General features: G+C 38.3%; 1 protein-coding gene across 6 annotated transcripts in view; it reads left to right on the forward strand.

Annotated features, from left to right (window-relative positions):
• The window catches only part of PTPRK (protein tyrosine phosphatase receptor type K), a 414,239-nt gene that overhangs the window by 114,435 nt on the left and 271,898 nt on the right, over positions 1-27,906 (forward strand). For all 6 annotated transcript variants that reach the window (XM_064447325.1, XM_064447319.1, XM_064447321.1 and 3 more), the window contains exon 3: positions 23,168-23,439. In XM_064447325.1, the coding sequence (XP_064303395.1) occupies positions 23,168-23,439 (272 nt within the window). The remainder of the gene's footprint in view (positions 1-23,167; positions 23,440-27,906) is intronic.

Below are 27,906 nucleotides of genomic sequence, written 5' to 3' on the forward strand. Positions count from 1 at the left end.
GTGTCGCAACTATTATGTTATTTTAATGCTTCATTAAATAACATAAGGGATGATTTCAGAAGCTCCCCTCCACTACTTTCTCTAGCTCTATCCAGGTATGACTTGGTATGATTTTTACCAGGTGGATGGGCCTGGTGTGGAGCAGCCCACAAATGGACCAAATGATGGTAAATATAACTTTAGAGTGGCTTGTGAAGATGCCCCTCTAAGTAGCTTCCTGAAAGTTCTGCTCTTTTCCGGGCAATAGGGGTATAAACGACTGTGAAATTATGATTGTTTGTGGTGGGTAATAACGGGACCTGAATATTCTTAGTTTCATGCGTCGTGGCAACTTGAAAGAGGTGTGCTGGGGACTAGCTTGTAGTCATGGATGTTGCTGAAAAGGCTGACTGTGAAGAGTTGAGCAAGGAGAACTGACTCATAGTCTGCTCTTTAGGGGAAACCTGGATTATTGTAGGACTGCGCATTCTGATACATGTGGGGCCTTTTTGGGTTTAGTGATCGTTAATTTGCGTAACGCCTTCAGCATCTTGGATTAGGGATTCTTGAAGTAGAAGCAGCTCAGAAGGGAACTGAGGTTATGTTCATTTTATGAAACAATCTCAAATTCTGAGTGGTAAGTTACATAGTTCTGTGGTGTCTTCAAATTAGTAGAAACCTTTTTGAGTAATCAGAAAAGTATGAATCACTGATTAACATCTTTATATAGTCAAGAGTACTGTTTTCTGTCTAGAACTGATTAATATTTTTATGGTTACAGGATGTAACTGAAACAAAACATAATAAGAGCATTTAAAAGAATTTTCTTGCCTTTTCTTCCTCTTTCTGCACTGTAAAGCAGGAGAGCAACAACTACCTTTGTTTTTCATTCATATAGGTGTGAATTTTGATTTAGGCAAAAATATTCTATAAACAAATTACAAACATGTTGACAAGCTGTTTAGCTGTAAAGGGACAACCATGTTTTTGCATAGCTTTCTCTACTGCACAGAATATTTGTTTGAATAGTCTCATAAAGAGTTCATGAGAAGAAAATGGATGCTGTCTTTCTGCCCACGAGTATCTCTTCCATCTTGTTGAAAATTTAGGCAGTACCAGACAGGTCCTGCGGTTAGGAATGCTGGAGAGATGCATCTTCAATCAACCTGGTTAGCAGTACAGTGCTAGCAAGGGAGAGGAGTCTGGTTGCCAGCTTCTAGGCAGTGATGCACAGCAGAGTTGGCTCATTCATACCTCTTCGGCATCTCCCTGTATAGGCTTTCAAAAACAGTGAAGTCTTTTGTGCGTATACTCCCTATTCTTCTGCACTGAGAAAATAAAGAAACAAATAGCAGTGTCTTTCCCTTGTAAGTTATATGGTCTTCCTAAAGAATGTTTTTATCTCTTTGTTTCAGTACATGTTTTTCCCATTCCTATCTTTCTCCCTAAATTTACACAGTAGTTTCTTCAGGTTAAGGAACAAATTTATATGTACAGAAATAGCCATATCCACTTAGATTCTCATAGAATTAATTTTCTAAATAAATATTTTTAAGCTGAGTGTTGCATGGACTGGAGAGTATGCCGGGGAAACATCGGAAGTGTAGAACTAGCTAGGTGAGCATTAGCTCACTGGAGATGATTCTCTAGTAAGTCTGCTCAGTAACATGAGCTGTCAAGCAACTCACTGCTGCTAGATCTGTGCATGTGTGTTTTGAAGGATTTGTCTCATTTCTTGAATTAGTGAAACATACTGATCAGTCAGTCGGAAGCACTAAATTGTAAGAAAAATAAATTTTAAAAATACATTGTTTTCTGCATTCTCAATAGCTTTCTGCATTCAGTGAGTACTTGAAAAACTCAAGTGTTTTCCTTCCTTGTCATTTGTAGTAGTCTGGAGGGTGTTTGTGCTACACAAGAATTGTTTGGCTTGTTTTTTTCTTTTTTTTTTCCTTCCTTTTTTTTTTTTTAAAGTAGCAATTTCACAGGTTCTTAGTTGCGCTATTTTTGCAAGAAGACCTCATCCGGTAATAAAATTAAGCTGTAATCAGTTTGTCTATTAGATTAAAAGTTTTTATAGACTCGATCACTGAGGAGTGTCATGAACAACACGAAGTTGCTTTCAGTGCATTGTTGCCAGCCCTTGTTGGTGTCTTTATGCCCCAACTTTCCAGAGGGGTGCAAATTCTTAGATATTCTTGAGAATGCATGTTCTTAGATAATTTTCAGAAGGAGTGGAAATTCAGAAGTGAGTCCAGGTTTGGCAAAACAGCGGAGTTTCATGCAAGTAGTCTTTTATGCATTATATGGGTACAGTGGATACGGGTTAATATTTGTCTAGTTTCCTGGGAATTGTATTTTTTTCAGAGGTATTAATAATTTTATTTATTTGAGGTTAATACATAGGGCCCAGCTCAGTGTCATGTTGCATTTGCCTTCACTAGAAAAGCACTGTGTATTGAGCAGACTGTATTAGGGAAGCAGCATGCATGGACAAAATCTTTTTATAAGAGACCTGGTGCAATTCGTATGAATTAGAAAGGTGCCACAACAGGCTGAATCAGTTAATCAGCATTGCAAAATGTTGCTTGGCAAAAATGGCAGCACAATATACGTGCTGGTGGACAGGAAGAAGATGGATGATGGAATGGATACTTCGTCAGTGGTGGAAGAGATTTTATCTCCGTCTCACAAAAAGGGAATCTAAAGATAAGTGGGAAACGTTGCATTAATAGTCAAAGGTCTGGTGACAAACAGAATTAAGGAGATATGGGGTGTGTTTGGGCTGTGCTGTCAATTTCTCCAACTGCAGTTCTCAGGTACTTAACTACTAGTGCTGGTCTCACAGTTTTTGAGATGATTCTGCCCTCCCCCCTCCCCCGAAGGTGAACGATAACATATTCTAAAGGGTTGGTAGTATTTCAGTATGATTGGTTGATGTTGGAGGAATGAAAAATTAGTTTTCATCACCCCCATTCCCCATCCAGGGATGGATATGGGGATTTCTTTGTGAATGTGGGTTGGATATAACACATTTTATTTGAAGAATTTACAGCAATCAACCGTTCTCATTCCCCTCACACCCCTGCCTCCCTAATCCCAGAAGACAGAGGCAGTACCTCAAAAGCTGACTTACTATAGTATCTTAAATCAAGAATTTGAAATTGAACATTTTTAAGGAAAATAATAATCATAAAGTAGCATGCCAGTTTGCTTCATAACATTCAATTAATACCACACATTACAGCTGTATCAAATGTGTGAGAAAAAGGTCTACTTTTTTGTTCTTATTTTCCCTTCGTACTTACAAGAGTGAACAGTCTTTCTAAAACCTCAGAATTGTTATTAATACCCCTAATAATCAGAATTATTAGTGAATGAAGCGACAGTTTCTCTTCATCTAGTGTCCAGAGGAGGGCCACCAGGTTGGTGAAGGGTTTAGAGGGGAAGCTGTATGAGGAGCAGCTAAAGTCACTTGGTTTGTTCAACCTGGAGGAGACTGAGGGCAGACCTCATCGTGGTCTGCAGCTTCCTCACAAGGGGAGGAGCAGGGGCAGGCACTGATCTCTTCTCTCTGGTGACCAACGACAGGACCCGAGAGAACGTCAGGAGGACGTGCCAGGGGAGGGTTAGGTTGAGTGTTAGGAAAAGGTTCTTCCCGCAGAGGGTGGTGGAGCCCTGGAACAGGCTCCCCAAGGAGGCAGTCATGGCACGAAGCCTGATGATATTCAAGAAGCACTTGGACAACGCCCTCAGACACGTGGTGTGAATTTGGGGTTGTCCTGTGCAGGGACGGGAGATGGACTTGATGATCCTTGTGAGTCCCTTTCAACTCAGGACACTCTATGATTCAGGTAGTTAATTCCTGTTTTTTGCCCTTGGTTCTAGCCTCTCATAATTACTAGACACTGTTTTCTTTCCTCTGCCCCTCAAAACCATAAATCCAAAATATCCAAAATTTAATTTTGTATGATTATCAAATTTTAATAAGAAACAGAAGGCACTGGAGAGGCAAACACGGCATTCTTGTGATTTTATTTTGACAATGTCAAACACTCCCCTACTCTTCTGTAAGATATCCGTATACCCTCCATTCACATACTCACTACAGCTAAGCCCTTTAGAGAAATACATAACAACATCAGTTAATATGAAAGATAGGAAAATGTTTGGGTTTTTTTTTCTCGTCTTAAAATTGAGCTAGAAGTGGAATAAATAATAAAACTTTTCACTTGCGTGTGTGCCTCTGAATTAAATCCACCGGAACATTACGGGTGTTCCTTGTCTGTATCTGAACAAGCAGATCAGTTTCATAAGAGAACTCAAAACTTTAAATGAGAGGAAAATAATAAGAAGGCAAATCTCCAAACATCATGTTAATCTCCAAATGATATGCTGCAAAGCAAGCTTTGCAGCCCATTTTAGTTATTTCCACAGCCTTTCGTCAAGGACTCTGGGATCGATAGAGCGCTTCAGAAGACCTGCCTGCATCCATCTCGATGTGTGCATTCTTCTCCATTCAGTCTTTCCTTGGGGGAGGTGGAGGAGAGCCCTGGATGGGGCTTGTTTGTGGTGGTGTTTTTTTTTTTTTTTTTTTAAGGTTATTTTCACTGCTCATGAAATGTTTGAAGTTTTTCACAGTTTGGAAGCTTAATTAGCTAGCTATCTACAGACAAGGACTTGGAAGAGTTGTTCCCAGTCTAGCATTCTGTGTGTTGCTAGTGTGCCTACTTACGTGCAACAAAAACCCTTAGGTGCTTTTTTTTTTATTGCTTATGTACCTAATGGCATCTCTGCTGAAATTAAAGTTATAGAGAGTTTTTTGTAAAGCAGGTATTGGCCATAAGTGTACTGAAGTCACCAAATTGATGCGCTCTACTGAAGGACTATAGTGCCGGATATTTGCTACAACAGCAATCCTGTTCTTGAATTGGTAGCCTAAAAGTGGAAGGTTTTGCTTTCTAAACATGTGGGAGATCTGTATGTAAGGAAAACATATCCTGGAACTGTTGAAATAATGTTCCAAGGGCATGTTATTTTGGGAAAAAGATCCTCCCCAGGTTTGATGTGCAAAAATCATTCAGTTAGAGCTCTGTTTTAAGAGAACTTTAGGATCATGTAGCATCATCTTTCAGCCACTCATAACCTGTAGCCGGACTTGAAGTTGTACACCACTTAGTGCTATTTGAGCTATAGCTACTTCTTTCTTGAACCCTTCCTGCTTCTCTCTCTTTTCAGCTGTTGGAATCTTACATCTCAAGTCTCTAATTCCTGACATTTCATGTTTTACAACTGTGTTTCACCTGCTAATCCTCTTTCCTTTGATACTCCTTCTTTGTTTGTAGTGCTTTTGTTCTCCATTACGTTGAGATGTCTCCCAATGTTGTATCACAAGCAGCCTTGCAGAATGTTACTGCTTTTCTGTGCTATGATGTATTCTAGGGCTGGTCCCGTAGAACTCTGTTGTTAACCTCTCCGTAGCCTGATGGTTGCCCTTTTAACAAAGTGTAGGGTGTGTTTTTTTTTTTTTGTTTAGCTATGCTTTCCTTTCACACTTTTATATTAATTTTAATCTCTGCTGTTCCATCTGTTTTTGTGATGCTTTTTTTCCACCAGCGTATTTGATGTGATTTTTATTAAAAGTTTCAGGGTGATGAAAGCCATATGTTAGATTCTACTGAATTTGCTCTTTGTTGACTTTTAAATTTTTTTTTTTTTAATTCCCCCCACCCCGGCATTTATTTTGTTCTGGGCAATAAGGTCCTTGTCATAGGAATGTGAAGTAGCTGGCAGAATAGGGCTTAAATATGAAGAATTTTTTGCTTATTCATCGCTCGGATAGAATTCAGAGCAATATTGAGGTTTCTGCCTACGTAATTGTGTGTAGGTATGGATGTTATTGTCTTGTTCCTTCCTTAGCTTAATTACACAGTACCCAAAATGATTCATGAAAGGTGAAGATGGTTTATCTTGAATCTGATGGGACAATTATGTGTTTGGTGGTGATGTAGGATTACTCCAGATCTTTTCATTACTTTAGGTACTGCAGGTTGGTGTGTGTTTAGTTTGTAATGAAAGGGTAAGAGTAAGAGCCTTGTTATATGACTCACTATTACATCGAATGGAAATTTTCCAGTATGCTGTTTAAAGTGAGTCTCTCTGGCAGACGACACTTTCAATAGTGTTATGATTTATAGTATAGACAGTATAGATTATATATACAGTATAGAATCCTCTTATCATACTAATGTGATGCCCCTATCAGTCTGGAGTAAGTAATCAAATTTTTAAGGCTTTGACTGGAGGTGAAACTTTATAACCTTTGCTTCTTTTTAAGACTGGAGCAATTTTTTTTAATTGTTAGAGATGATAAATAGCTGTCCAGGTAATTCTACCTTATAAAGACAGTAAGGCGCTGATCACTCAGAGTAGCAAATGTGCTTGCTGACCTTTTGAATTAAAGGAGAAATTGTGGCAGATATTGAAAATTATGGTCTGTTGCTAGTTTTCATTCCCAAAAGTTATGCCTGTTTGTGGTTTTGAACTTGAGTAGCATGGTTTAGATAACATTATCATTACTTTTTTCATGGAAACTATTGATTCATTGGGTATCATGTAATGTGAAAGCGTTAACATTCTCGAGCAAATGCTAATTTGTCAAAAAGTAATATATTCTCTGAATATAAATTACAAAAATAAATTATAACAATTGATTAGTTGCTATGAGACGCAGAACTGAATAAGTTCTGGCAAAACAGGAGCGTAAAATTAAGGACAGAGTTTGCAGATAGACTACAGGTGTCTGGCATTACATAGGTGTAGATATTACATGCATTCGATAGATGCTTTAATTTGCTTCTGTTGGCTTCATATCCCTGTACACCCACAATCTCTGAAGGTGCCTTTTGTGTAGCACTATTGAGCCTCGCAGGAGAGAGGCATTTCTCTTGATAATTCTAGCAATATGCATCATTTTATATGCTGATTTTATCACACATTGTTCAAATTGGTTCATTAAAATTAAACATCATTGAATACTTCCATAGCCACCTGCACTGCCTTAATTCCTCTTTTGCTAAATGACTGAGCCATAAGGTTTCTTCAAGCCTTGGCTCACCCTTGCTATGTTGCACATTACAAAAATGTTTTATTATATTAAAAAAAACCCCTGCTTGCTTTCAAAATATATCTTATATCTCTCAATGTATTATTTTTATTCTGATAAGTTTCTCAGTAGATTTACAATTAAAATGGTAATTAGTACCTGCCATTGAAAGAAATGAACAGTTTCTATTAGCTGTATAGACTTTAAAAATTATTTTTAGCTTCTGAAGGTATTTAAGTTTTGGGGTTTTTTTTTGCTTTTTGTTCAGATAAAGCAGTTATGCTAACCCAAGTTCTACAGCCCAATTGTTCCTCTGTGTGTGTTTGTCTGTCTGTTTTATGTAATAATGAGAACACTGGAGTAGGGAATGGGGGAAATTGAGATTGCATATGTATAGAGCCAGAATGGCTTTTTGCATTTATGGCCGCTGGACTCCTTCTCCATCTAACCTGTCTCCATCTGCAGTCACGCACTCAGTTACTAGCAGCTTTCCCAAAATCCAGCCAAGCAAAAAACCCCGAACAGTTGATACCTATATAAGGTAAATCATGATAATGTGTGTAAGAAATTTCTGTTGTTAGTTTCTAATTTTTGCTTGATGAATTTTTGCTTGATGAATTAACACTCAGAATGGAAATAGCTGTGTTGCAGTAAACTTTGCTTTAATAGGGGCAACCATTTTCCAGAGCTACAGGTTCCTCTACTTGCTTACCATAGTCTGCAGTTCAGTAAGATGCACCTAAAGAAAACCTGGTATGTGCACGCCATCAGCTGATCTCTGTGTTCTCTCATGGCTCCTCTGCTGGTCTGCTGTTCCTTGACTGCCAAGTCCTCAAGGTGCAGTTCTGGGCACTGCTCCGCCGGCAGCGTGGGTGCTGCCCTCCTCCAGTTCATGCCTTATGTTGTCGCCAGTGTTTCGGCATGGCTTCTCCTTCCAAAAGGCCAGCCTGAGTCATGCAGCGATAGCCTCGGCATCGTGCTACAAAGGCTGCTGAAGTGCAACCCCCTACCCCCACTTTCCCACCCCCAGCATTTTGAACTGAGCAAACACGAGGAGGGGCGTGGGGAGCAGCGTTGCCCTGGGGAGCTGTGGAGGTGACACACAGGGCTCCGGGGCAAGCGAGGCAGGTGTGTGGAGGCTGCCTGGTGGGGCTGGATGGCCTGGGTGGAGTTGCTCATGAGCGCCCTGGGGGCAGGTGTCCTTGTCAGTCCCTGTGGGCCAGGGATCAGGTGCTCCTGCTGCTGACCGGGACAGCCTAGGGGTTCCTGTTGAGATGAAGTATCTTCTGTCCAGCAAGCAGAGCTGATGATCTTCAGCTCCTTAACCACCTTGCAACATGACAGTGTGTTTTATGTGGTAGTGAGCAAAGGTACATGTGTTGGGAAATATGGAGAAGGAAGTTCTATGGTATTTAATGAAGGGCAATTTTTTTTCCTCTAAATATATGAGAAGAGAGTTAAGCAGTAGCAGTAAGTGGTAGCAGTAGCTACCACATACCTTAACCCACGGTGCTTAGTGAAAGCTGTTAAGCTTAGGGAAGAAACATCTTGAAGAAACTGAAACTGCTTTACAGTAGGTGAAAAGCTGCTTGGAAAACACTGATAGCAGTCAGTCGTTCTTAACATTTTCATTAGTGCCATGGATGATGGAACAACAAATGTTCTTTGAACTTGCTGAGTATATCCAGGTTACTGAGCCAGCAAGCCTATTTGAGGGTAGTCTGGGGATCAAAATTATGGATTGGGGTACTACTTATGAAGAAGAATTGAAAAACAATGTAAAGAAATGATTTGGTGAAAGTGGGCAGGGTTGCAACTACACTTGGATGGAATGATCAGCAGCATGAGTGCAGGATGAAGTAGTAGATCCACACAGTTTTTGTGGTCATTGTGAGTTACTAATTAAACGTGAGTCCTCATTGTTAAGCTGTTGTGAAAAAAGCAGTTGTTGTGATCACTTTGTGTAAGATATCCTGTATAAAAGTATATAAAATGGGTGGCTTTTTATTTTCTCTTGTTTCTTTTTTTAAGTGCACTTAGAAGAACAGGTACTTGTATTCAGTTTGGAGCATGGATGGAGAAATCCTATTTTGGGAAAGTTCAGACGAAAGCAGCAGAAATGACAGAGGGCTAGAAAGCAGCATATTCTTTCTGGAAAGACTGAAGAAATTAGGATTATCTTTTCTACAGGAGAAAAAAAGGAAGTGGAATTTTTCAAAAGGTGAAACTTTGGTGCAGAGAAGGTGGTAACCTAGTCTTCGTGTCAGCTGGTGATAGGTTAAGCAGTAATAATCTTAAATTGCAATAAGAGAGGTTCAGGTTGGTGATTAGCTAAAAACATTAATTGAATTCTGGAATTGAGTGCTTAATAGCTGTCTCTTAACAGAGTCATAAGTGTTCTGCTCTCTACTGTCACAGTTTTCCCCCCTGAAATGTCTCTGTGTATAAAGGCCAGAAAAAGTTGCGTGTCTTCTATATGTGAGGAAAAAAAAAAGTGTCAACTAACAATACACAGACTCTATTGCCTATTTCTATCTATTTTGTTGGAAAGAGTCTAAACTCCTTTTTCTTTCCCTATTTGCTGTGGATTTGCATTCTGTATAGGGAAGATTCTATAGGTTAGCACTTGATCAGTCTTAAGAGGGTTGATAGCTTAAGCATAAGACGGAATAAATACTTCACAAACTTTTTTAGAAACCACTTTGTCATGGCTAACAGTTGTGCTCGTTTCCTAATTTTTTTTAAAATATTCCTTTCATAGAAAGGATTTTTTTTTTAAAGAAAAAGTTTAATGTTAGAATACAATACTGTATGATTAATCTCAGTTTTCTGAGATGCCTCTTGACACTTGACTCTGAGTATCTTATTTGGAAATTTTAACATTTAGAGGCAATATTAGGATTCATAGGTGTTAACAACTTCAGAATTCCTTTGGTTTCTGCAAATTCCAGTTTTGAAGGAAAAGTTTTAGAGATGGAAATTATACTCCGTTCATTGCTACATCCTCTTAATTCAGTACAAATTATGCATTCCCTGAGGAAGTACAAGTGCAAAAACTTTCTTTAAAAGCTTAATTGCCATTTAAAAAAGCAAAGAAAATGAAATAGCTCCCTGTATCACTAAGTACTCTAGTATCTGTACTCTGTCATCGGAGAAACCAAAATATGAAGTAACTCAATCACAAAATAAATTTGTATGAAATTACATTTGGAACACGGATTCAATTTGTACAATTAAGTACAAAATAAGTACGATGCTTGGGCTAATGAATATTAGTGTTAAAAACTCACAAGTTGTCTGAAACTGGGACTAGGTTCTTTTCATCTGTCATATGGTGCATCTTTTGGCAGGTTTCTCAGTTTTGTATTTTTTAGAACTTGAGGTTAATCACAGTAGTTGGTGCCAAGTATTAGCTGGTAACTTCTTGCAGGTAGAGGAATATTTTGTGGGCTTGGATGAATACACTTAGTGTATTTTGTTGGCATTGTGAATTTCAGTATTCAAAATAAAGGAGGATTTAAATAGCATTAGCATGTACAGACTAGCTATTTGGAAGGAAAAAACAGTTTTCAAATTTTAATTAATTTGGAAAGTGTGGTGTCAGAAGGAAGGATGCTGATCTTCATAAACTGAGATGTTTAGTGAGGGGGAAAAAAACCCCCAAATCCTCCAAACAACAATAAAATCTACCAAACCCCATTAATAGCTGTGAACTTCCAAGTTTTCTCTTGAAAGAAAAGCAATCCTTGTTTATATGCAGTCTTTCTCCTTGCTGTCTTCCCATTGCTGAACACTGAGCCCAATTATTTCTCTCCAAACAGTGTCAAAAAATGCTAGTATGTTAGCATGAGTGATTTTTATAACAGATAGGGTTGTTTCCATCCATCTCAAAAGTATTTCCCTGTATAAGAAAGATGGTGTGTACTAGAGTGTAAAACCAATTGAGCTGCAAATATAATTTGAGGGGCAAGGGTTTATAGGGAGAGCTTATTTATTTATTTACCTATTCATTTATTTTAAAACAACTGATTCAGATGGAAAATATGATGGCCTCTCAGGCATCCTAACCTCCATCGTGTCTGATGGAGATGCAGCAAACATCAGACTAAGTACAGGTTATAACCATTACTCTGGATGTAAGGGATTAATGCCTATCAGTTTAAGTATTTGGGAGAGTAGCTGATGTCTGTGGAAGGGAGGGCTGTTACCAAGAGCTGAAGCATGATGAGAGTTGTCACCCCCATAAAACCCGTATGTCCGTTTTAACGGATGGCACCTAGGAGACAGAGGAATTCTATTTTCTGAACTTAAATTTTTAATGTATTTTCTAAGCCTCCCTAGAGTATCAAGACAAATGTTTTAACTGTGGTTTGGGTGGGGTTTTTGTCTTTTTGTTGTTTTTGTTGCCTATATGAATTATTTCTGGTGCACAGCAGATATTTAGAGCTTTTAATCTTTTTTTCATGGTATTTAATATGACGGATTATGCATCCACATCTTTTTGGATAGGATTTTTCAACGCATTTTTTTGGTATGTAGGATCCATGGATTTTGACTGTTGCTTTAGAGGTGGTGTTGAGTTATTTATTATGATTATCATAGAGATGCATGATAGGGTGTTCGCGCTTGCAAGATCAAAATCACAGTCAGTAACTGGAAAATTAAAAGAAATTCCAGAAGCTCTCTGTACATGTTCCTTTCCTTTAGCCTTTTCCTTTCTGTCAGTGTAAAATTCAGAGCTTTACGGGGCATTCATTGTTAATGTACTACACTTGTTAAATTGCTTAACATTTTATTTTACAAATATGCATAACCATGGTCTGAAGACAGATTGAAGACCTCCTCCAAAATAATAAACTTCAAAGTTTCCAGCATTTTTTTTTTCCTTGAGCAAGTACTTAAGTTCTCTAAATAGTGCTGCAATGGCATTGATAAAGACATAACTCCTGGTTGTTCTCAGCTTGAGTGTGAATCACTACAAAGTAAGGTACGTACTTCAGAGAGGAGGATGGGTGATATTTAGAAGTAAAGGTAACGATTTGCTATTAGATCTATCTTCTGAATGTATAGGTAAGTAGTATTTCCATGATTTAAATATTCTGTATTGTTTTTCAAAACTCTTATCAGTGGTAACTCCTGTTAGTAGTTGGTTCTTAATTGATGTTGATTTAATGAAAGGGATATACAGCTCCTTAAGTGTAGGTCCTACACCGGTAAAATCTGAAAGTAAGAGATGATTCTTCAGGTCACTGTTGCACAAAGCAGTGTTATGAGGAAAACTGTTTTCATACCAGGAAAAATTATTATTTGGTGTCAAGAAAAAGTGATCCAAAATAAAGGAATGCATATTCTTCCAGTTACCAAAAAAAAAAACAAAACCAAAAAACGACCCCCCCCAAAAAAAACACAACCCACCAAAAAGCCCAAAAGAAACCTCCCATGCTTTAAATAAATTCTAAGACTACTTTCAAGAAATACATGGCCTATAATTTCCTCTTCTGAAAGGTCTGTAATACCAATTGTAATCTGCTGTTGCATATGGTCATGATTATGGCAACTGAGCCTTTTTTAACTTTGGTGATGCTTGGGAGTGGTATTCTCAGCAGATTGCTAATTCTTATTTTCTGCTGTCACACACTCATCCAGGGAATGACCAGTTTATTTTCTGTTTTTAACTTCAATATCTTAAGCTGATAGGAATAAGTATCTTCTCAATACACTTTAAATACTGTTGCTTTTGGAAGAATGATTAATATGTTAGACACTCTGAATATGACTGCTGCTTCAAAAATAATATTTTCTCATTCAGTTAAAATCTAAATGCCACCTAGGGTTTTTTTTTCCCCTTCCTAAGTACTAAAGAGGTTGCAGGATTTTTTTTTTTTTTAGTTGGCAACAAAGAGAAAATAATCCTAAAGCTATTTTTTGAGCTGTGTTTCCCTGAAGACTTTCCAGCTACTTGAAATAAGTTACTCTTGACTAAACTTATTTCTTTCTGGGGAAAAAGAACCCCTTGTCTGTGTGGGTATTGCAGCTTCAGCTTCCTCTCGTATCTTGATCAGACTCCGGTGCTTGTTGGACTGTTCCCGGAGTTCACTAATTTCCCTCACCTGGGAAGAAATAAAACTTTTTTGTCCCCTTGCATCTCTGAAGAGGGGGACAGGAGACCTGGGTTGTTTTCTGCTGGGTTTGGGTGTTGATTTGGCTCATGCAAGGGTCTGATGAGCAGAGATGGAGGAGGACATGGGGTGTATCTGTGTGCTGGGAAGACAAGCCCTGTGTGTTTCAGCAGCAGCAGGCTTTCAGGTCACCTCGGCTGACATTTGTGAATTCTGCATGAACTTGTTGTTGTGTGCCACAGCAATGCACAGTATGCTGAAAACGTACGCAAATGCTCAGCACTTATATTTTCTGTAAGACTGTCTACCTTAGAATGCTTTTAATATTTTTAAATTTTGCTTTAATTTCTTTCCAAGTAAACAATACCCTGCAGAGGGAATCTCTGTCTGCATACAAACTTCTCAGTAAAGAAAAGTGTGTCTCTCTAATAAGCACTTGGAAAATCTAAATGACCCTTGGCTTGCAGGTCTGTTTGGGTGTTCAGTTTATGTTCAGTAGTGGTGATGATAACGGTGTCATCGTAGCCCTGTAGGTGGACGCAGAATGGCCAACACTGTTCTTTCATCCTGGAAGGTCTGCCACAAGAATGGGTGGAACAAACCTAACACACGGGGAGATGTCTGCTTGTGCATTACTGCTCGTCTTATCCAGCCAAGTAATATCAGAGCAGTTCACAGCAATGGTGAAGAAAAATGGCTTTCAACTCTTTTCTGCACCTGTATTTCTTACAGTGAAGTTCTTGCAGCTGTTTGTAGGTGTCTCTGTTTTCATGGGACTGAATTTTCCCCAGGAGGTGCAAAATGCCTTGAGGTTTGGCCGTGCCAGCCGCTGCTCGGGGGCAGCGGCACATTGGAACATCTTAGTGGATTTAGGCTATGCTGGCACTAATGCTACCCAGTCATTTGATATCCCCATTGGATAGCTTCATCCTGAGTTGATATTATTCTAGAGTTGGAAGTGTCTCTATGGTCATGTTTAGAAAATACATTTTCTTTAAGTCAGATAGCTGCACCGATGTATGCTGCTTCTTGGGCAGCCACATCAGCCGCCGGGTCACCGAGAAACATCCCCATGTCAACTGTGCCACCACCTGTGGGATATTTATGGCTTTACAATAGAATTTCAGCCAGCTCAAAGCTGTTACTTTCATCGTAGCTATCCATTCATGGACACTGATGTTACAAATACATGACCAAGTGCCTCACTTAATTCCCAAATAAATATGAAACTATTCCATGTGCCTTTCTGTTACTTAAATGCAGCTTACTGTTCAGTAACACTGTCCTTTCATAAGCTTGCCTGATGTGCCCTATCAAATGTCATTTTCTGAATGCTTTGTTGGAAGAGACTGTTCAAAGGAGCACATCATAAGATAAATGCTGTTCTGTACAGATGCTGCAAGCTTCCATTACAAATCTCAGTTGCTGACATTTTTCCATCTCAGATTTTTGGAGTGCTTAAAGCCTATGAATTTGCTAAAGATCCATCACAAGAAAAAACAGGGTGAAAGAGCTTAAATTATCATACCTCAGAAACTGGTATCTCATCATGTTTTCTTTCTCTGCATTGGCACAAACAAATCCACAGGAAGTTAGTGGTACGTATAAGAAAACTAGAAATTCAAACACTTCAATAGTGTATATTTTTCATGTTTATTACTATGTAAAATGTTGATAAGGGGAACAGAACTTCTCTAGCTGCTTATAGCCTGCAGAATGATTTTCAGTCAAAAATTCATAAACTTTGTTCCAAATACTGGCATACCTTTGAAACACGGGGGGTGTGTGTGCTTTCTTTCCTCTTTTTTTGTGTGTGTGTGTGTGGTGGTGGTTTTTTTTTGTTTGGCAAACATTTCCCTGTTATTACGGAATAGACGAGTCATGAGTGATAGCAGTATCATGCCAGTGGTATTGTAGGTGTTAATACTGGTAAAGTGTGGTGGCGTCTGTGATACTAATTCTGTGGCTGACCGGGTGCTGCTTTGATGTATCTTGCCTGGGTCAGTCTTATTCTGTGCTGCCCTGACAAGCTGTCTCCCTGTTGCTTTCTTTCTGTGGGTGGGGAAAATGGGGGAATCCCAGTTACATGACCTTGCTGTAGAACAGTGCTTTTGGCATGATCAAATACAGGCTGGAGGGCAGGACACCTTTTGTCGTCACATGAAATTGCAGTGGCTGTGCAAAATTGATGAGCTGTTGCTTTCCATTAGGCTGAGTTTCTGTTTGAATGAGTGAGTACTCTGCCTTTATTTACATGATGTAGCTCAATGACCTGTTTCGGATTGGTTATTTGAATATTTCTCATTCTCTATGGGAAGTAGAAGAAAAAGAAAAAGGATTTTGATTTGCATTCTCTAGAAAAACTTCCTGTCTTCGAGTTTTGTGTTTTTGTTATTGTTTTTAATCTTTGTAGTAAATTTAGAGTCTTGACTTGCATGTGAGTTGTGGTGCATTGGCAGTAAGCTATGCAATGAGGTTGAAATTGCTGATCCTGATTTTTTTCCCTTCCATTTTTGACAGTCTATAAAGAGTTTAAATCAAGCCTTCAACACTTTGAGTCTTGTGTAGGGCTAAATACTGGAAGCAAGTGAGGTGTGTGGAAAGATACTTCTGAATTGTAACCAATTAAAGAAATTTTGGAGAACTCTTGTGTTGTTTACAGCAATAACATTTTTTAATTTTTTTTAATGAAAGCAGATGAATGACAGGCAAATCAGGATATAATTTTATTACGTATTTTGTGTGTGTATCAAGTAGTGTATTTTAGGTGGGATTATAGTGTCTTTACATTTATTTCTAGATACTACGCTCCTTAAGATGTGAAACTGACCTGATGGGGCAGGGCATTCAAATTAGAAAGCTTACTATTGTCTCTAGTTTTTCTTCTTAATTTATTTAATATTGTTTTTTCTCTCTCCTAGGATAGCAGATATTCACTCTGTGTTGAGTAATAGGAGGAGGAGGAGGAGGCTATAGTGGTTTGAGTTTTTTTAACCCCAGAAGGTGGAGGTTTACTTGGAGTATATTTAATTTATTCATTGGCTTTGTTTTTTTCTTTTGAAAAGAATATCCTTCTTGCAAGAAGAGAAAGTCAGTAGCTTTTGAGGTTTTATCATTAACCTTTATTTTTTCCCTCCTGCAAATTACAGAAATAGATGTAAAGGGCCTTCTGTGAAATGATCACAGGGATGTTACTCTGAGGAACAAAATAAGCATAAATACTAGCGTGTGGAAAATGTAAGTTTTCTGTGAATTAGTATAGACATTACTGAACTTCCTCTGTTTGCAGTCTACTTCCAGTTGCAAGCCTATTTCTTTATTTCAGTGTGAGTTCATTGTCCTCTCATAAAGGTTGCCTGAAACCTAATTGGGGCCTGTAATGTTATATAGTAGTTATTAAAAATGAAATAAAAAGGTCACATAGTCCTGAGCTTCAGGATAATGCACTTAAGTACTTGGCTCTCTACCTCATGTCATTGACATCGCCATGAAATGAAGACAACCCCTTCTTTTGACTTTATGGGGAAGACTTTTAACCTGGTCTTTCTCTGTTAAACTGTTTAAGCATCTTCATGTTACTGCCTACTGCAGTGGTGTGTAGATCATGGTTTTACACCATCAGCAAACCACAAAGTTGAATCGCTTTCTGTATCCAGAAATCTAGTCGCATATGACATTCAGAACTTAGTGAATTATATTTTTTCACTTGAAGATGACATAATCATGTCTTAGTAACTGAAGGACCACAGTAGCAGGCAGAGAAGTTACCACAGTGTGCCCTCAAAATGGACATGGTTTGATAGTTAATACTTCAGGCATTGGAACAGGCTGCCCAGAGAGGTGGTGGAGTCACAATCCCTGGAGGTGTTAAAAAACTGTGTAGACGTTGGCGCTTCAGGGCATGGTTTAGGAGACATGGTAGCGTTGGGCTGATGGTTGGGCTTGATGATCCTAGAGGTCTTTTCCAACCTTAATGATTCTGTGATTCTATGATTCTGCTTGTTTGAAGGAAGAAAGTATTGCAGGAGTCAAAGACCAGCGTGCTGAAAATTACAAGTTTCACACTTCAAATAGAGGCCTGTTTTTCAGGGAGCAAGGAAGTGAGAGAAAATAATTTGATCAGGAAACTGATCTGCCACATTGGTACGTTACAGCAGGCATATTTTAGTTAAGTGGTGTGGTGTTTTTTTTTTTTTTTTTTTAAATCTTAACATGACTTCTTACCTGCAATTAACTGCTAGATGATAAGCAAACTTGGTTTTCAGTAGGGATAAAAACTAAGGCTTTTCACAACTAATTAGTTAAGGAATTAATTTATTCTGAAATGATCTGTCCTTGCCACTGAGCTAGGACATCAAGTTCAATGCTTATCAAAATAAACAGTACATAGTGAAAGCTGTGAGGAATATACAGACATACTTAATAATATGGCTAAAGAAAAACCTGATGTCTCTTATTCCTTATCTATGTAGATGCCTTTTAGCAGGTTCTTCATGAATAAGTGCTGAATAGACATCAAATTCTTCATGGAAGTCAGATCCTGAAGTTGAATTCTCGGCATGAGCTGCGTAAAGGCTTAGGAAGCAGTGTTATTTAGTCATTTCATACGCTGATGTTTCTGTTGTGTGCAGGAGAGAATTGGATTGGCGTTTTACATCGGGAATAGTATTAGGAGCTATTAACTGGCAAATAAATAGAAGGGACTTGAGAGAAGCAAAATGGGAGGGTGGAGCTTGCTTTGAAGAAATCAAACACTTGAGTGTTGTTGGGAGAAAGAGAACATTCCGTATGAGTTCTAAAGATTGTAAACTCGCAAAGATGGGAAAGACTCCTCTGGGAATTACTGACAGGAGGGTGAAGCAACATAAGTGTCAAACTACATGTTTCAAGAAAAATGTTACCGATAAGTTGGGATGCATTTTGTAACAGCCCTACTGCCAGAGTAACTAAAGACACTGTGCTTGGGCATGGTGAAAAACAGGCAGTGAAAAGAATAGTGAAAGTGAAAGGAATAGTTAAGAGCCATGGCTCTTTGTCCAGGTGTAAATTATGACTTTGGATACTTTTCACCTCTAATTCCTTCCAGCATCATCCAAAGATGAAATTTATTCTTTCTGTCATGTAAAAATTAAAAATAAACTTCTGCTTTTTCATGTTAAGTTTCTCTTCCTTCAGTGCCCTAAATATGTTTTTAAATTTTTTTTAATTAATTTTGTTTTTTAATGAGGCAACTTACTTGCAGCTTCCTTATAAAATCTTAGTGGAAATAGAGCACAGGTCAGTAGATCTTTTTCTTTCTGGTCTGCAAGAGAAGTAGGTATATGCCGTGTTTTACATCAGCTTGTGCTTGATCTTTTAGGCCAGTAATGATGGCAAAAGACACAGAGCCTTTCTCCTCTGGGATTTAAAATAACGGCTAGTATATGCAGTATCTAACTGCAGTTAGGTAAAACTATTTAACTGCTACCGTTTACCTTTTTGGCAACTGTGGCGGGCTGACCTTGGCCAGACCCCCACCCAGCCTGCTCTTTTGCTCCCTTCCTCAAGAGCACAAGGGGAGAAAATAAGATGAAAAAGCTCAGGAGTTGAGACAGAGGCAGGGAGAAATCACAACTGCCAACCATCACAAGCAAACCTTGCCTTGGGGAAAAAATCAACTTAATTCCCCCTCCCCCGCCCCACCAGCACAGGGGGATGGGGACTGGGGGCTGTGATCAGTCCATAGCGCTTGGTCTCTGCTCGTCCTTCCTGCTCACCCTGTTCCCTGCTCCAGCCTGGAGCACTGTTGTGAAGTTACTGTAAATTCTCATTGAAAATATAAAATAGTTAATCTTGGGGATCAATATGTTTCTGGGCATTTCCCTCACTTGTGATTCACATTTCTGCCAAGTCCAACAGTATCTTACCATCTAGCCTGTGATCCGTTGCCCTCTTGTTCTGTGTTAAATATCTGGGTAATTGTTTCCTGTTTGAAGTGGTTTGCTGAGGTTTGTTTAGCACTTCTTGCTTTTGTACTGTGCCCATATAGCCACTAATAATAATTCAAAGTGTTGGTTAGTTCCACAAATTGGAATTTTTTGTCACCTCTTTATTAAATACACCTATTAATTGAAAACTTCGACTTAGTAGTAATACAGTATCACAGATTTGTTTCATATGTGTGTGATCTTTGTGATTTCTTTTTCATATGCAGTTATGCCTATGTTTCATTGTTTGTACATAAAAATAAATGCTGTCCACTCATTTTACATAGTCAGCTGAGTGTTGCAGTAGTTGTATGTGGAAGCAGGTCAGATATTTGCCTGACCACCTGGGATCTCTGTACGCTAATATCTAAGTGTACGCTAGAGTGTACATTACCATTGAAAGTCTTGTTTTTAATACTCACATATATTTTGACACTTATTTGAATAGCATTATAAATTACTATTTCATATCAGGACAGTTCCCGTTTACTGTAGCTAATGAATTATTTAAAAATTAAAGGAAAAATCTTTTGGCAGTGGTTTTATTTAATCCTTTTATTTCGTATCTAATAACATTTATGAAATACATACATTTGTTTTGGTATGTGAAGGGGCATTTGGTGCTAATTTTGAGAGCAAGTATTTTCAGAGGGATGCGTCCCCACTGTGATCCCTCTTCCAGTGGGCATTGCTTTATAAAAGTAGTGTCTGGTATTAGTGAATACCTTCCAGGTTTAAAACCTTTATAACTTCTTCTCATGAGTGCTATGCTGCCTCAAACTTACTTGGACATCTAATTATAAATCTTTTGTTTCAAATACTATTCTTTCTATAATTTCTATTATTCATGTTTATGTGGCCCCATTTGTTTTAATGGATGGCACAGCAACTGGTGCCACATACGTAGTACTACAAAATACAATTTTTAGTGTTAAAGGGAACGCGTGTTTAAAAAAAAAAGCTGTAGATGGAGTATCTAGGGCTGAAGTTTTGTACAAGGGCTTGAAGTTTTGACGTAAGAATTACAAGCATGTATAAATGGGGGGAAAAAAACCCCAACTCTTTCAGTCCTATTTTAGTACATAGTCTTTCTTTACGGATAAAGACGACTTTCTTATAAAAGGCATAAGAAAATATTTTCTGTGTTTTTCAAAGATATAAATTTGATGTATAGTTTACTTTGGCATTGGCTTCTGATTTTCTTGGAGTAGGTAGATGACTGAGGAAGGAGTGAGGCTGTTTACATTCATGGGATATAGCCTCTTAAGAAGTTTAAAAAGCAGGGTGAGGAGAAGTAGTTTGCGAGATGTTGAACAGATGCTTTGGCTTCTTGACAAATGGTTTATGAATGCTGTCTGGAGCATTTCATGAAATGCTGTAGGACTAACACATTCTGCTAGATACATGCAAGTTTACTGCTAAATATTTTTAAATGGTGAAAAACGGGGTTTTAAAGATAGAGTACTATAAAATGTGTTGATATGCAGAAAAATGTATGTTGGTGCTTCCAAAGATTATTATGGATTATCTTTTATAAGATATATAAGGATATATAGGAACTAGATCTTAAAATACATCTAGTTTATTTCTTGTAATATGATTTAGATTTTCTTTTCTCCCCAATGTTTTTACCTTAAAATTAGTTGAGAGAAATGACATTTCAAAAATTCTGCAAAGCTCAGCTCTTTTATTCTACTCCTTCCTTCCCCCCACAGGTTCCCTACAGAAAAAGTTGGAGGGTTTATCTGCTTCCTGATCTTAGCTTTAGAAATGTTAATGTTTATTTTGTGCAGGGAAAAAATCAGTTGCTTTTTGTCTATTGCTTAGAAATATTTGTCAGATATGGCTCAGAGGCAGTGTAAATGCCTATGGAGAATCTGTGCTAACGGTGTGGAGAGCGGTCTTTGTAGTTTTTCAGTGATTGTTTTCAGTTTTCTAACACTCACGTAGGAAAAGAAACCCACCCAAATTGCTGACATGCAACCTTCCCCTGCCACACGCATAGTATTTATTGCCAAAAATTTTGAAAGTATTATTCTGTAGTGCATCAATCATGAATAATCAGGTACTTGTAAGAGCATATGTATTAGTAAGATAGAGATTACAAACACACTTATTACGCAGTAAGTTTATTCTAGAGTCAAGGGGCATGATAACTACAGACCAGTGAACATGGCCTTAGAAACACATTTTTGAGCATCTCATGTTGAATTGTCAATTGATTCAAGACCAAAATCGTTAAAGACTTCTAATAACAGCAAACCTAAGTATTATGATTCCTGTGTGTCTTTATAAATGGGCATTAATGGTGAAGAGATGATCAGAAACTGATACTTTGCCACATTCTCTAGTAAAAAGTGAATCCAATAACGGATTCTGCATACAATTCTAAATATTAACTAGGTAATTATGTACCATTATAGTAGAATTTTCTTTAAACTTTTTTTTTAAGTCTAGTATTAAAAAACAAAATCCTGGCAACAATGAAAGAAACTTCGAGTTTCTTCCATTGTATAGTATTGCTTTCTCTTTTGTTATAAATTTTTTAAACACAGAATATCTTTACAGGCCAGTAAATCAGCATGTCACATAGATAACTTAATCCATTTACATAAGTTTTCATCTTCTCCTGAGCAACAGCTTGTCAACAATTTTCAGAACAATTAATACAATTTTTTAGGACATTAGAACACAATAGTCCTTGCTACATAAAGAACAAAGGACAAACTTCATGTACAGAATGGTAATAGTTTATACAAATACATACTTCAGAGAAGATTTTCCATCAATAAATGCTCTGTCATGTACATACTTTCAGAATTTCTATGGGGCTACTCATTTGGACAGGTGCTCACAATGCTGTGATTTTCATTTATTTATTTTTTAGTTTAGGCTAATTTTAGAACTGTATTTCTGATGGATTTCACCTAAGCTTTCTTTGGGAGGAAGAGCTCTTTGTTATGGTGCTCTTTAGGACTAGAAGTAGAAGCAAAGTCTGTCAATGTGAAGTTTCTGGAATCATTAAGCAGGAGGGTAGGTAAGTTCAGGTTAGGAAACTTTCCTGCGGCAAGGATTCAGAGTTGGATTTTCTCACCTGGCTGTAATGTTTTGCCTGGTACGCTGTGTCTCAGAAGCTTTGTTCTGTGGGGTTTATTCACTATATAGTACCTGGTATGGAGCCATTGCTCTTGAAGAAATGGCGGTGCACTAGGACTAGGATATGGTAGCCCTGTCTTTTTTGTCCATTCTGCAGAACATCAGGGCAAACTGTTTCAGTATAATGTCCTGTATAACCTGTTCAAACATCTGATTTCTGCTTTCTGCCTTAGTAGCTAGACAGGCTGAGCTTGTTCTGTCTTCTGTATACTTGTAAAATAAACTTACAAGATGGGCTCTCTTCCAGATGTAGAAACTTCTGTCATCCCCTCCACTGGCAAACGGAGCAGCAAACCCAGCTTTTCAGGAAAAATGTGACTTGGTGTCCTAAGTCAACTATTTCTATTGCTACTGCATCTAAAATTCAAGCCTTGCCTTTTTTTCTGGGTAGAGAAAGGTGTGATAAAGGTGCGCTGAGGATGTTGTTATTCCATATTTTTTATTTTTAGTAAACCCGTGGAGCAACTGAGAGAATTTTGGCCTCAGTGACCTCAGAATAATGATGATCCTTTGTTTCCCTCATTGTTTTTATTCAGTCTGTCTGTGATCCTATTTCTAATTATCTGATTTTAAAACAGGAGAGAAAAAAGTTTGTAGGTGGAAGCATCTAGATAGGCCTTCAGATATATCTGATATCTTCTGTAGATACTGCTTCAGTGATGTTTCTAGCATTTTATACCTTGCTGTATTTCTTGCTACTTGAAATTTGAGGTTTTGGGATATGAAAACGTTTGCATTCCATACTTTTTCACAGTTGAACTGTCAGTTTCTTGGCATTTATCTTTTTCCTTACTACTGTTTTTGTTTTGTTTTGTTTCCTTTCCCACTCCCACCTTATTTAGGATCATATATGATAGTGATTTCCTCAGACCATGACCCTGGAGAAAAGACTCGACTCCAGCTTCCAACGATGAAAGAAAACGATACTCACTGCATCGATTTCAGCTACCTTCTGTACAGCAAAAACGGAGCAAACCCGGGCACTTTGAACATCCTGGTTAGGGTGAACAAAGGGCCGCTGGCTAATCCCATCTGGAACGTCACCAGCTCCACTGGCAAAGACTGGCTTCGAGCAGAGTTGGCTGTCAGCACTTTCTGGCCCAATGAGTATCAGGTAAGCTTGCAGTAAATTCTTAACTGCTTTATAGCATTTGCGGCGAGGTCCTCTACAGTCTGCATTCCTTTTGGTCTGTTCTGATACAGTATTTTCCCAGTGTCCTTAAAGTGTTCCATTCTGAATAAAATTATTTGGAGATGGATATTTTTCAATAGGAGGTGATCGTTCAAAGTTATCTGTTATTCTATAATAGGAAAAAAATAAGCTGAAAACAAGCCTCATTAAAAGAAATGGTAAGGTTAAAGTCTGGGAACACAAAAAATTATAAACTCCCAGAAATAAATTGCCTGTGCAGCTGTAATTTGTACCTGTCTTCCCTCCTCTTTTGGATATCCCTGTGTTACCGTGTCTAATTACATGACCGTAAACTGTGTTTTTTTCCACATGACACTTGCTTCATTTGCTGTGCAGGCAGAATGGTGCTCACTTAATGAGCAGCTGCTCAGGACGTGTTTTTCTCCTGTTTGCTCGCTATGGGACAAAACCACCTGCAGTAAGGGCTGTTGTTTAGAGAGAAAAATAGTCTTGTTATTACTAGATGCTGTTATTTGATTTGTTTGATTAACCTGAGAAAGTACCTGCAGCTGTTTTGCTCAGTGGGTATTTGATGTGAAGGATGAGTCTCATGCAGAGGCATTTTTGTCCTGGCATGTAGGACGGGGAAGAGTTGGGTTAGGTGCACTCATCTGAGTTGTTACACCATGAGGTGTTACGTCATTGTTGTACATAGTGCTTACAGGCCCCTGTCTAAGGACGCTTTGAGCCATTATTGCTCTTGCAAACAGTTTGAATGTCTGGACTAGTTATGAAATGAAGCAAGGTGGCCTCTATTAATGATTTTCTTGAGCAGTGGTATTACAGGCATGTTTCTTAAAGTGCCTTTTCTAAAATTCTTTGCAACTGCTCACCATCAAAATAATCTCCATAAAAAGACAAGTGTCAACGCAAGAAGCCTTACTTATAGGTTGAAACTGGTGTAATTTACTATCGTTTCATGTTTTTCTTCAGTTTTTGTTTCCCTGTTTTTAATATTTTTATTTATAAAGGAATTGAATCTTTCAGTGACGTTGAAGCTGGGTGAAATTTGATTTAAAGTTCTGAAACCTGGTTTCATAAAGCTTGGCTTCTAAGGAGGTGTTTTATTAACCCTTTTATGTTGCTAGAAAGTAGCTTTTGGTGTGCTTAAAAAACCAGGACCCTTTTATAGCAGTATAGTAGTAATCAAGTATAGCAGTATTATATGCAGTAAATCAGGTTTCTGCTGACAGATGGCCAGGCTTGACAATGAGATTGGTGGTTGGGGCCTTATCTTAGCAACATGGCCATTTTTCACTTACGTTATAGCCTTCATATTATCTCTCTACAGACTGCACTTAAATTCATTCTTTCCCTTGCTCGGTTATCCAGCAGAATATTGAAATAATGTGTAACACAGTTTATTTTAAAATTAAAAATAAATCTGGAGTAGGATTGGAGAACTGTTAATGTAACCTGCTGTGATTTGTGTATGACTTGCACAATTGCTTTTATGAACTGGAGGGGAAATCTGCATGCTGTCCATGCAGGCCTGCATGTTTGCACAAACAGGGTTGGTATTTTTGTGGTTTAAAGGGGTTCTTTGAGGTCTCAGAGACAACATTGGTCTTCATTGTTCTTTTTGTTTGTTTGTTTTGGTGGTGTGTGGGGTGGGTATTTTTGTGTGTGGTTGTGTTTTTTTTTTTGTTGGTAGTGTTAGTTTTGAGTTGAGTTTTTGCATGGAAAGTCTTTTTTTAATTTTTCTCATGGGACTTCTTTGCTCTAGAGTTCTGGCTTGTGATTTTGGCACTTTTATCTACCTGTTGGTCCATGAGTTTAGCCAGCCCTGAAGGGAAATACACATCGGTTTTTAAAATGTGATGGAAGAGGTTCTCTACTAAACTGGGAATTGGATCTTTGCCTGTACAAGCAAGGTTACTGCTAACGATCATTGCGGACAACAGCTGTTTGCATGTACTTCGTTAATCAGGTCAGCTTCAGTGCCATTTCCTTCACTTTTAAGTAAGGGAAGAGAACAGAGATTAGCAGGGGCTGAATAGCACAGGTTACATTATAAGGAAGTCTCATATAGTAACTTGCAAGTTAGCAGGATGGCGGTGTTAATAGTACTAATGAAGTGCTGCACCTAGGCTAATTGGCTGCTAAACAGCATTTCTGTTCAAAACTAGCATGGTGTCTTTGCGTGTCACTGGTCAACACTATAGATACAGCTTAAGCATGTTTGGATGGACTTCGCATTTCTTTTTACCTACAAGAGATTTTATGTGTATATATATGTGTGTGTGTGTCTGTGTGTATATATATGTATCTAAATCCATTTACCTGCCTTTCTTTAACTGTATTGTGTTGAGTGGGGTTTTTTTTTTGTTTGATTGGTTTGGTTTTTTTTTACTTACTCTTTTCTGACAATTTTCTGACTTTATTACAGTAGCTTTACTGGATCAAGCTGAATTTTTTGTTTAGCTTCGTATCCTGTCTCTGATGGCAGATAGCAGTGGAAGCTTGCAGAGGAGTTCACAAACAGGAGAAACTCATGGTCATACCTCCCCCAGAATACACTTCCAGCCTTGAGCCTATTTGTGGCTCAGGAACTTTGAGTGTAAGAAGCAAGGTAGTGCCTTTCTGTATTTCCATGGGGGCTTTTTGCACTGGTTTAAGGCTCCAGTCTTTACAGTGTGTATGACATGAAATTCTAATGTTAATTACACATTAGGACAGTTCCTGTGGGTTTCTCCAAGCATGGGGCCTGTGATTCCTCGGTTGTCATATTTTGCATTCAAGAAGTTTTCAGCAGTCCTGTAATGATACAATCTGTCTTCTCTCTCTCCTGCTAGCAAGGCATCTGTATCTTCTATTTTGTTTGTTTAACATGTGGATGAACTGTCGAGAAAAAGGGTTCGGTTAGAGAATCCCTTGGGATCGAGGATATGATTTGATTTTGGTCCTTGTTAGTTCTGGAATCTTTTTTTTATCACTCCGTTGCATATATGTCACCTTTGACCTGCCTAAAGTTTGCTTCAAAGGAAAAATATTACAGGATTTTTGTTGTTCAAACTTTTGTAGCTGTCTGGGAGTCTTGTCTTTCTATTGTCTATGTTGGTTACTCCTGTAACTCATTAATTTATTTTAGTTAAGATGTTTATTCCTGTTTGGATGCATTGTTTTGTCTAATGCTTCTGTTAATTTCCTCAAGTTCTCCTGTGCTTTGCACAGTAGGAATTATCCAGCTGCTGAGGGCTGTTTCTTCCTTTCTGCTCTGTCACAGGCATTTTTCCACTTCTCCTCCCTTGCGAACTGTCGTCATCCTTGAACTTTTTTTGTGTGTGTAGATTTATTTGGGGTTTTTATTTTTTTTTTTTTTTTGCACACTATCCCCCAAAAGTCCTTCGTTTCCTTTTTTTTTTTTGTGTCCCCCCAGCAAATTAATTTTGCTCCCACTGGGTCACATCCTTGCTTGATCACATGTGACGTCCACTTTGTGATGTGAACCATGGACTTTCTGGTTTTGGTTTTGGTTTTGGTTTTACATTACATCTCTCTGGTTTTTGTGACCTTTGATCAGAAACTGATAAAGAAATTCCTGACTTAGAACCAGAAATCACAAACATGTAAAAAATTACTTACTTGCTTTCTTTATGGTTCTTTAAAACTTCATCATACAGTAATAGGGCACTGTAAGTTTAACAGAGAGGCTGGCTAGGATACCTGCTTGATGGGAGCGATGGTTTCACTTGGCAGTATAGCTAGCACACAAAAAATACTGAACTGCACCAAGCAGAAGTTCTTTTGTCCGTTCAGGAAGACTGATGATGCGTGACCATTTAAAATAGTGCAGGAAAGATCTAGAAAACCAAATCATTTTCTTGCTGAATTGTGAATTCTGATATCCATAATGAATCCATTCTTTATTTTAATATTGATGATTTATAGGATTTATAAAAGTTTAAATACATCAAAGATCTTGGAATGTTATTTTTCTCTATGAACTTAAAAGGTCTTGAAACTGTAATAGAATTATTACAGGAGGATGGCAGATTGATTGAAGAATCACTAATGGTCTAATGGTGTGTACAGTTGGGACATTTGCCAGATAAGGTAGGAAACAGATTTCTTGTGAAATATGAGAATTTGTTGCCATTTTGGATATCAGATAACTATTCTAAACTTGCAGACATGTGAGACTGTAAACCAGCTGTATGCAAAGAAGTTTTGGAAAGCAGGCAGTTTGGTTTGTATTGGTCTGTTGGTAGAGCTAAGAATCACAGAATGGCAGGGGTTGGAAGGGACCTCTAGAGATCATCTCGTCCAACCCCCCTGCTTGAGCAGGCACACCTAGAGCAGGGGGCACAGGAACGTGTCCAGGCGGGTGTTGAATGCCTCCAGGGAAGGAGACTCCACAGCCTCCCTGGGCAGCCTGTGCCCCTGCTC

Source organism: Phalacrocorax carbo, chromosome 3, assembly GCF_963921805.1.
Source record: "Phalacrocorax carbo chromosome 3, bPhaCar2.1, whole genome shotgun sequence".
Taxonomy (NCBI): Eukaryota; Metazoa; Chordata; class Aves; order Suliformes; family Phalacrocoracidae; genus Phalacrocorax; species Phalacrocorax carbo.